General features: G+C 36.3%; 1 protein-coding gene across 1 annotated transcript; it reads left to right on the forward strand.

Moving 5' to 3' along the window:
- The first annotated feature begins 931 nt into the window (after positions 1–931).
- On the forward strand, positions 932–10,292 carry LOC129421025 (zinc finger BED domain-containing protein 4-like). The gene is made up of 4 exons (XM_073867135.1): positions 932–1,196; positions 3,365–3,472; positions 8,185–8,271; positions 8,375–10,292. Exons 1-4 carry the CDS (start codon positions 1,145–1,147, stop codon positions 9,739–9,741), a joined length of 1,614 nt encoding a protein of 537 aa, XP_073723236.1. The 5' UTR covers positions 932–1,144; the 3' UTR covers positions 9,742–10,292.
- The last annotated feature ends 870 nt before the right edge of the window (positions 10,293–11,162 follow it).

The following is an 11,162-nucleotide window of genomic DNA, read 5'->3' on the forward strand; positions in this document are numbered from 1 at the left end:
TATGTGTTCATGGCAAAAGTCAAAGTTATATATAGATCACAAAATTGAACACAAAACCCAATTGGGTGTCTGTATGTTTTTTAGCAAAACAAGCAATACAATGACCAAAGCAAAGACTGAAACATGTTAATCTCCTGCTTTACAGAATCGTGCATTGCATTGTTATAAATATGTTTGGTTTACGCAACGCTGCTTTTTTACAATTTAAGAAGGTTAAACATTAAAGACAGAGCTGTACCTCTATGAAAATAAGCAGGGAACCAGAAAACACACCCTGTTTGAGTCAGCAGCTGACAGGAATGTAAATACAATGCATGCTTTTCATACAGTATATTATGACGCATGTCATCACTAAGCAGCACTAATATTATGTCTGAAGATATAGAAAATACCTGATATGAATCAGTATAGCTTATCATGTAATGTTTTGTTTTGCATCATTTTGATGCTTGATGCTTTGATGACAAAGCATATTTAAAAAATCCTAAACGTTGTCCAATACCCCTTCTTGTCTTAAGACAACTTTGCAATTTTGATTAACTTTTTGGATTTACAAAGTACCATATACAGTAATGTAAATATTTGTGTCTATTACTATTTATAATTTATCTTTTATGGTGGATGTTTTCTCACAATCATGACAAAATGTGAAGTAAAATAAAAAATGTTTGAAAAGTAAAGTAATAATCAATAAACATATTATACAATCTAAAAAAAAACGTAAACAATCTAAAAAAAAAAACGTTTGTGTGTTTTAAGAGAAATATTGACAGGCTTTGTTTGTATGCAACACCTGGTGGATATTTTGTGGCATTGAGGGAATTTGTAAGTAGCTGATCTTAAATCAGGGGCCCATTGCCCAATAAACCAGTGGATGTGTAGGCCAGGCCTATATAGATAGCAAAGGTGAATTATTAAGTAAGGCACTGCAATGTTTTTATAATATTTGTCATTGATCCTAAAGACAAATATTGTTTTCATCACCAGAGAAACATAAGCCATTTACAGTGGGAGGTGGCCGGTAGGCTATTCAAATTAAGTAAAATAGGTTTTGTTCTGGTGCAGAAGTGAAAGTAAAAGTGCTTCATCTCTTAGACCTACTTTGGACCAACATGTTTAATTGCTAGTGCAATTTTGCTGCAAAATGGATCCTGGACCATCCAAAACACACACAAACAGCAGAAGAGTTCGCTTTGGTAACATTTCTTTCTTTATTAAGAGTTTAATTTGTTATTACCTAATTTGTTGATTTATTGTAATCGTAAAGGTAGCACTTTATTTTACAGTACATGTACCTACCTTGGACATATATGGTATGTTTTACTTACAAACAAATGTGTGGTTTATTTCTTTTGAGTATCTACATGGTAATGAAAGGGTATCATTACTGTACTTATCAGTGGTACTTGGTAGTTATTATGTAACTTTAGGTAAGTACTGGGTAATACCAGATATATACCTATACTGTTACTAACAAGTAACTACTGTACTTAAAAATGAATGTATTTATAAGTACAATATAAGTAAAGTAATGTTTCTCTTTAGTTACAGTATACATACACTATAAGTACCTGCCATTAATTACACTGGCCTGTAAGTAAAATACACGTACCATGTGCATACAATTTGTACAGTAGTGTTTGTTGTTAGTTATCATGTACACTATAAGTACCTGTCATTAGTACAGTAGTGTTTCTTGTTAGTTACAGTATACCTACACTATACGTATGTATCTGGTATTACCCTGTACTTACACAGAGTTACCTCTGAGGCTATTTTGGGGATTTTCGCCTGGATTTGGCCTACCCAATTTCAAAAGCTTTTCATACCCACAAGCAGAGGTGCACATACAAAAGTTTGGTATCATTTTACAGGAAACCCTCTGAAATTACATAAAACACTGTTAAAAGTGCTCAACATGGTTGTATGTGTTGTCAGTCCTCTAATAAACACAAAAATAAATAGGCGCTTTTTGATGTTTTTTTTCTAAAGTCTGTATTTAAAAGTGTATAACTCCGGCCCTGAGTGGTAACGAAACCTGCAGACAGTTTTATTTGATTCCAACAATTGCCAGCTTACAGAGGAAAAAGGAATTTTTTCTCTATCATAATAATTGCAAAAGTTATTTTACTCCAACTGATGGGAGGAATAATACGCTTATGGAGTAACATTTGTGCCAAAAAACATTTGAAGTGCTCCCATAACCACATACAGTGGAATAAATGCAATTGCTTTATATCATTTTACAGAAAACCCTTTGAAGTTACATAAAAAGCTGCTGTTTGTGACAAATATTGTTATTTATGTGGTTTTTCATATGATAAAACACCAAATTTTCTTTTTTTATGTTGTAAATACTGCCTCTGATAGTGTATAACTCTGGTTCTGGGTGCTCTAGCAGACTGCAGACAGTTCTGGTTGTTACCAGCAGCAGACAGTAAACACCCAAAAAAAAGAATGAACTCTTTAGCATGTCGCATTCAAAAGTTATTCTCATTTTACTGAAATGTGCGAAAATACATTTTTCATATAAATATTAATTTTTTGTTTTGCGCATATAATAAATAGCAAGGGATTATTCATGCACACACCAAAGAAAATGCTGTGAATGGACTCATTTTTTAGAGTAGGACCTAAGAGAAAAGATGGTGTATCATTTGTGGCTATCTGTGCTATCTGAGGCAGTCCACACTCAATTATCCCATATGTTTACAAAAGACGATTTTTTACATCATTATTCATCCGACGATTGTAGGATATGTGATAATAATAGGACAAAATTAACACTGCAGCCTTATTCCTGAGAGTGAGAGCTTTCATTTGATATAAGACTTGCCCATGTTTGTCATACTTGAAAAATATGAAATATGTGAATATTAAATGATATTAAAAATTATGGGGGGGGTGATAGTGTAAATTAAGTGTAACTAACTTTCTTACAGTGAAACATATCTCAAAGTGATGCATATCTGCAGAAAGTAGAGAGTCTAAGCTTTCAAACAGTATCTCATATGTGCTACTGGGTCCATGACAGACCATTAAAAATGAAAGGAATATTTTATATTAAGTCAAAATAAGATAATTCTGGACCCGGTACAGGGTCCACAGAGTCAAACAAGATAATAACTACCAAGTATGTACCACTGGTAAGTTCAGTAATGATACCCTATAATTACCATGTAGATACTTAAAAGTAAATACCACACATTTGGCTGTAAGTACAACATATTTACCGTATATGTACAAGGTAAGTACACATACTCTAAAATAAAGTGCAACCAATGTAAAGGTTGTAAAGTCACAATACATGAATCACATAGATGCTTTTTATCTGTTTCGCTCATGCTTTTGTTAAACATTACAGATCTAGATCATCGTAGAGGAAACAGACATCAACGTTTTTCGCATGGACGCAATTATTCATCGCCTCCATATAAACGTGTGTATAGACAACGAGCATGTTCAGAAGGTGGTAAGAGCGATATATGTATATTAAATATAAAATTAAATATGTTGTGATAGCAACACCAGCAGTCTGCAGTGTTAAGGTAAACTTTTCATGCTGTGAAATCATCACAATACTCTATCATTTCCATTTTAACAAATTAATTATTTACTTGGATTGAATTGATTAAATGTTTTTAAAATGCATGTTTATTGTTTGACTATTATAGAAAAAATAATATAATATTTAAAAATAAATGACATTGAATATATGTAAAAAAGTTCATCTGTAATTTTTTGGGTTGAATAAAGGGCGATTTATAGTCGTGCGTAGGTCCTACGGCGTAGCAGCGACGGCGTAGGTTCCGCGTCGGTTTTCATTTATACTTGTGCGTCGCCGTCCGCGTCGACGTGCAAACACACGCGAAACCGCTGGTTGGCAGTAATCACGCGTGTAACCACAGTAGCAGCAGAAGTCGTCACAGAAGAAGAAGCTAAGCAAGTAAACCCACAAACGAAGAAGAAATAGCAACTTGTTGTGTATAATTTGAGAAGACCAGCAATGATGGAAGTAAATAAACAGCGACTTATGTTTCAGTTTGAGTTAAATCACTCCTCAACTTTGTTTTCACCGTCTCAAACGGAAATACCTATGACGCAGTTTTTTTACCTGACGGGAGGGGTTCTGGTGGACCAATCACAGCGCTTACGGTCCGCGTAGAGCCGACGCGCTGTTAGAAATTTTGTGAGGTGCGCGTCAGGCTACGCAGAGCTACGCACAGGCTACGGATAGCCTACGCCGTAGCTATGCCGTAGGACCTACGCACGACTATAAATCGCCCTTAAGAAATTGAAAAAGTAAAAAATCAGTTATTAAAATAGTACATAAATCTATTTTTTAAACGGTCTGCAATCTTACCCCGATTCCCAAAGTTTATAATAATAATTTATATGATGACCTGTGGGGTGGGATTTTGCGTCAGATTGACGTCATGTGAGGAAGATTTGGCTACAAAGAGGCAAAAATACACATTGCAGATTTAAAAATAAAAACAAAAGTGTTGTTTAGGGTAATTGGTAATTTTTGGGCTACATAAAAATGTCTTAATAATAATGTTTAAATTAAGTATGTTTGTTAATTGATCAATTTGTGATGTCATTAAAGAGTGCAAATTAAAAAGAGTGCAAATACTGGCCTCAGTTTTTAGAACAGATGGTTAGAGTTTGATTTTGGGATTGGCTTGCTTACCGCAGAGTAAGAGACTGCTGACATTAGCTTAGCTTAAAGCATTATCTTTTGTAAATTATGTTCGAAATATAAGATATAATACTGGGGCCAAGCTGTAGCAATAAAGCTTACTCCATATCTGATGTGCTTTATATTAATTAGGTGATGACTCAAATTCCAAGACAATTTTGCCTAATATTGTAAAGGATCAACAGCCATTAAACACTGGGACAAGTCAACAGCAGAATATTAATTTAAATGAGTCCTTGATTCAAGATGAACATCTTTATAGGAAAAATAGACTGGAAGTTCAGAACGCAGTCAATGCTGAGAGTAATCTTGTCCTCTCTGCAGAGCTGTGGAGCTCAAATGACACAGTGTTTTATCTGACAGTATCTTGCCATCTAATAAATGAAAACTGGATGCAGAAATCCTATGTGCTAGATACAGCTCACCTCCTCACTGAGCGTACACCTGAACATGTCCTACAGCAACTTATAAGAATTTCAAATGAGTGGAACATCAAAGAAAAGATTCAAGTTGTGGTCACAAATGTTGATGGCATGAAAAAGCTCCAGAGTGCATGCAAATGGAAATTTATACCTTGTTTTGCCCATACGCTGGATAAAGTGTGGCTTGAAACAAAGCGTGACTCTGGCCTGAAACATCTGTTGGGAAAATGTCAGCAAATAGTTGCATTTTTTCACCAAAACATCAAAGCTTCAGAAAGCCTCCAGAAGCATCGTTCTCACCTCAAGCTCCAAAGAAATGAACTGATTCAGAGCACTGATCTACGGTGGCTTCCTACCCTTCACATGCTTCAGAACATCTTAGAGCTGTGGCCAGCCATTAAAAAGGTTTTTACTGAAAGTCAAGCAGATAACCCTTCCCTAAATGAAAGTGAAATAAAACTATTAAAGGACATTGTAGAAGTACTGAATATTTTGAAAGAGATGACAAAAAAAATAGGAACTGAAGAGCACAGCGCCATCTCAAACATCATACCGCTGGTCCAGAAATTACAGGTAGAACTGAGAGGTTGAAGATGTCAAAACAGAAATCAGATCAGAGATCAGGGGAAACACACAAACTGTACATAACAGTCATGAAACTAGCAATGAAGAGCTGATTCTTCAAAAATACTGGAAAATAAACAATTCAGAGAATCCACTTGAATTCTGGAAGAGCAGAGTTGAGTTTAAACAACTGGCCACAGTTGCTCGCAAGTACCTCACAGTGGTCTCCACTGCAATTCCAATTGAACGTGTGCATCAGCTAGAAAAATCACAGGCCATGAACAGGAGAAACTGGATGGACCCAAAAGATTTAAATATGATCCTGTTTTTAAACAACAACAAACTATGAAAATATGAATATGACAAATTGTATGTATATACTGTATGTGTCAAGACAGCTGAAATGCCTTGCTAAAGTTTACATAATCGAATGCATAACAATGTTTCAACGGGTTTATCCAGATAATTTACTCAGCACCATGTCATCCAAAATGTCTTTAATAGACACCAACAAATAACACTTAACTCAACACATAACAGTTTTTTTTTTACGGAGTTTCAAAGGACTATAAACGATCCCAAACGAGGCATAAGCGTCTTATCTAGCAAAACGATTGTCATTTTTGACGGGAGAATGGAAAATGTGCTCTTTTGAACCACAGCTTTTCGTCTGGGTCCGGTCCAGCGCGACCTAACGTAAATGCGTAGTGACATAGGGAGGTCACGTGTTACATATATAAAATGCACATTTGCGGACCATTTTAAGCAATAAACTGACACAAAGACATTAATTAGTATCAGTTGACATACAACAACGTCCTCTTTCAACACACTTGTAAACACTGGGGTGGAGTTTCACGTTCGTCTTCTGTGACCTCTTGACGTCATGACGTATTGCGTGGGGTCACCTGGCGCATCACGACCAGATCCAGACGAGAAGTTGTGCTTTAAAAGTGCATATTTGTTATTTTCTTGTCAAAAATGACAATCGTTTTGCTGGATGGGGCCCTTTTGCCTCTTTGGGATTGTTTGTGGCCCTTTGAAACTCCGTTGAGAGAACTGTTACGTGTTGAGTTGAGTGTTGAGTGTTGGTGTCCGTTGGGGTCCATTAAAATGAGAGAAATCCTGCAATGTTTTCCTCAAGAAGCATAATTTCTTCTCGACTGAGCAGAGAGGGACATCGGCGTTTTGGATGACGTGGTGGTGGGTGAATTGTCTGGATTTTTCTTTTCAGAGAATGGAATATTCCTTTAACATGTAATCAATAGGGTAATATGATAATAAAGCATATTTGGTGTGCTGTGTGAACCCAGAGTACTTCCCCCCATTTAACTGGGATAGATGTATGAGTTAGCCAGGGATAGGCAACGTCGGTCCTGGAGTGCCGATGTCCTGCAGATTTTCACTCCAACCCTGATAAAACCCTCTACATGTAGGTTTCAGGTGACTTTTAAGAACTTGATTAGCTTGTTCAGGTGTGCTTGATTAGAGCTGGAGATAAACTCTGCAGGACATCGGCACTCCAGGACCGACGTTGCCTACCCCTGAGTTGGAGGAGCAAGTTTGGTGGTACAAAATTAAAGAGGAACTATATTTTATGGCGTAATAGCACTTTTGGGAGTACTTCGACTCGGCGCAGTAACACCCTCCCTCTCCCATTATGAGAGTGAGAAGGGGAGCGGACTTTTCAGGCGAGTCAAAGTACTCCCAAAAGTGCTATTACGCCATAAAATATAGTTCCTCTTTTAAATCCGCTTAGAAAAGCGCTACGTTTTATTTTGTACCACCAAACTTGCTCGTATAACTACTCGTCTTAAATAGGAAAAACGTTGATGTGTTTGGTCACTTCTAACTTTATCTCTAAATGGTACCATTGAATGAATGGGGCTAAGCTAAATGCTATCAAAGCGTTGCAGCGCGCTCCAGCGCTTACGTGCACGCACACAGATGATAGAGGGATGTATCAACAATTCTTAGTTAAGGTAATAACATAGTTTAATATTGAAAATGATTAGACTAATTCCTTTAACCTCGGGTTATCTTCGTTCTAAACCTGCCTTTAACCCTAGGTTAAGGAGCGTTTCATACTTGTAATTTAGAAACAAGGTTATCAAAGTCATTAAGACAACTTGCCCCAAATTGACACGTGTGCTAATGTTGGCTAAATCTCAGGGTTAGCTCAACATAGCACATTAGCTAAAGTATCAAGAGACACGTTCTAAAGCTGCTTTGATCAATGAAACATTGTAAAAAAAATGCTATACAAATAAATGTGAGTTGACTTAAAGGCGGGGTGCGTGATATTTAAAAAAAAAAAACTTTGGAAAAGCAGTAAGGGGCGTGTCAACTAACCGACATCCTTGCCTGGGTTGAGTATGTTTGGGAATGAAGGTCCAGATGCTATTGGGTAGAGCGTGATTGTTTAGGCGATTTTAAATGTCAACATTGGCTTTTAGAGATCATGCACCCCGCCTTTAATTTGTTTATCATTTACAGAGAGAAAGGGATCTGGTGGATGCATTAATTCCAGACCTCTGCGATCAACAGAATCACAAGATCACCAAGAATCACCAACAAACAGAGGTTTGAGTTGTAAAATATCTACTTTTATGACATGTTTTATGAAAATAACCTTTTTTTCCAAATACTACACTTCTTATTTCATTAAATGCCTATTTATTTATAGATGATGACTCAAATTTCAAGACACTTTTGTTGAATATGATCATAAAGAACCTACAGCCATTAAGCATTGTGACAGGATTCCAGGATCTTGCAAGCAGTCTACACCCCTCTTTAAATATAAATGAGTCCTCGATCCAAACTGAACTTCAGAGCATTTATAGCCAAAAACGACTGGAAGTACAGAACGCAATTAATGCTGAGAGTAATCTTGTCCTCTCTGCAGAGCTGTGGAGTTCAGATAAGACAGTGTTTTATCTAACAGTATCTTGCCATCTTATAAACGAAAACTGGATGCAGAAATCCTATGTGCTAGATACAGCTCACCTCCTCATTGAGCGTACACCAGAACATGTTGTAAAGCACCTGATGAGAATTTCAAATGAGTGGAACATCACAACAAAAATTCAAGTTGTGGTCACAAATATTGATGACTTGAAAAAGGTCGACAAAAGTATATGCCAATGGACATTTATACCTTGTTTTGGCCGTACGCTGGATAAAGTGTTCAGAGAAACATTAGGTGAGACTGTCTGGAAACATCTGTTGGGAAAATGTCAGCAAATAGTTTCATTTTTCCACCAGAACCCCAAAGCTTCAGAAAGCCTCCAGAAGCATCGCTCTCACCTCAAGCTCCAAAAAAATAATCTGATTCAGAGCACTGATCTACGGTGGCTTCCTACACTTCACATGCTTCAGAACATCTTAGAGCTGTGGCCCGCCATTTTTAAGGTTTTTATTGACTTTCTAGAGGAGAAACTTTGTTTAAATAAGAATGAAAGAAAAATATTGGAAGATATTTTAGCAGTACTGAAGATTCTAAAGATGGTTACTGAAGAAATGGGAAGTCAAGGGTACAGCCCCATCTCAATGATCATACCGCTGGTCCAGAGACTGCAGATGGAACTGAGAAAACTGGAGATGGAAAACGAAATAGCCAAGACACTGTCTGCGAGATGTGACCATCATTTCGGCAACATCAAGCAAAATCATTGGTTCAGAGTTAGCACAGCACTGGACCCACGATACAAAACCTGTGTGATGGATTCTAATATTGATGTCAAAGCAGAAATCCAATCACTGATCAAGGGAAACAGACACACTACGCACAGTTATGACACAAGAAGTGAAGAGATGATTCTGGAAAAATACTGGACATTTAAAAGAAATTCAGAGGACCCACTTGATTTCTGGAGGAGCAGAGTTGAGTTTAAACAACTGGCGACAGTCACCCGCAAGTACCTCACAGTGGTCTCCACTGCAATTCCAATTGAACGTGTGCATCAGCTAGAAAAATCCCAGGCCATGAACTGGAGAAATTGCCTGGACCCCAGAAATCTCAGTATGATCCTGTTTTTGAAAAACAACTAACCAGAACATTTTATTATTATAGAGTGTGTATACATTTATTCTGTGGTGTTTCAACACGTGTCTGAATCAAATATGGGCAAACCCACCACTGGGTTAAAATATTGGTTTGTCCATTTTATTAAGCCACGGGTATATTTATTTAATGTTTAATATAACATACATTATATATTTTAGATTTAATTCATATATTAAACATGAATAAAGAAAATTAATGAAGAGTTACATTCAACCATTAAAACTAATTTTACTATGAAGGACAGCAAGTAAATGTAGCCTACTTGTATAGCATGTTATAAAGTAAGTACTTATAAAGTAAAGCTTATTTTTTTGCCTTTCTTGTAAAACAGCAACTTTAATTATATTATAAAGTAATTATATTGTAGCATTAGAAATACTACTGTGATTAGAGCTTACACGTATTGCTAGACTATTATATTGGGTGGTGGTCTGTATAAAGTCCGATATTAAATGTGTTCTCAGTTTGTCATACCTCAGAAAAATCTGCTATTACCACCCAGACAGATTTTAATGATAAAAACGGCAAGTAAATTTATAAAAAAATCTTAGATTCTCTGCTCTCAAACGTTATGGGGCGTGTCCGCTGTTGAAGCTGAAACCACGCCCACTCGCGGGAGAGCTTCCGCCTCTCAACTTTCAAACACCGCTACAACCCGAAGGGATACTCGTGATTGAGTCAAAAGCAAATATGATGATTGTGATATTTTGTTTGTTTATTTTTGTCATAATAATACATTCAATAAAGTTCACTTAGATTTTTTCTCTATGTGTAAGTTAGCCTATGCTCACCGTACTGTATGAGTTTCTAGTGTCTTGTGGTTGTTATTCACCTGTTATTTTATGGTGATATTTTATGGTGAATTTATACAAATGAAGGTAGGATGAAACTTTTTTTTTAAATCGGAGGGTCTGTTCTTTCATTTGATGTATTTTATGTTTATTTAAAGAATTTTTTTTCTGGAAGGCATTAAACTTAAACTGGGTGGCAATAAAAAAACTGATGGGGAAATTTATTTAAGCATGCTTCCAAGCTCTACAACATGATCCACACTACAACAGCTGCACTATGTACATGTTAATGTATAACTTAGATGAAAGTTGATTTATGAAAATAAACACCACAGTCTTTAATCAATTTTCATTGCGTCTTGCTTGGGAACTGCGCAGTGCGCTGTGTTGATTCTTAGGAACTACTTTGTTTGGCGGAAGAGTAATATTTGTACTAATATAATTACAACTTATTTGCTGTGTTTTATTGTTTGAAATCCTGCTATGCATGTGAAGTAACCGTTTTATAAAAGCAATAAAGCAATTATTGCTTTAATATTTTATAAAAGAATTTCAAAAAGGATCCAATAAACTCGATTTCCTTCACCCTCTGTCATTGTTGCACAGATATTGTC

Source organism: Misgurnus anguillicaudatus, chromosome 4 (genome assembly GCF_027580225.2).
Source record: "Misgurnus anguillicaudatus chromosome 4, ASM2758022v2, whole genome shotgun sequence".
Lineage (NCBI taxonomy): Eukaryota > Metazoa > Chordata > Actinopteri > Cypriniformes > Cobitidae > Misgurnus > Misgurnus anguillicaudatus.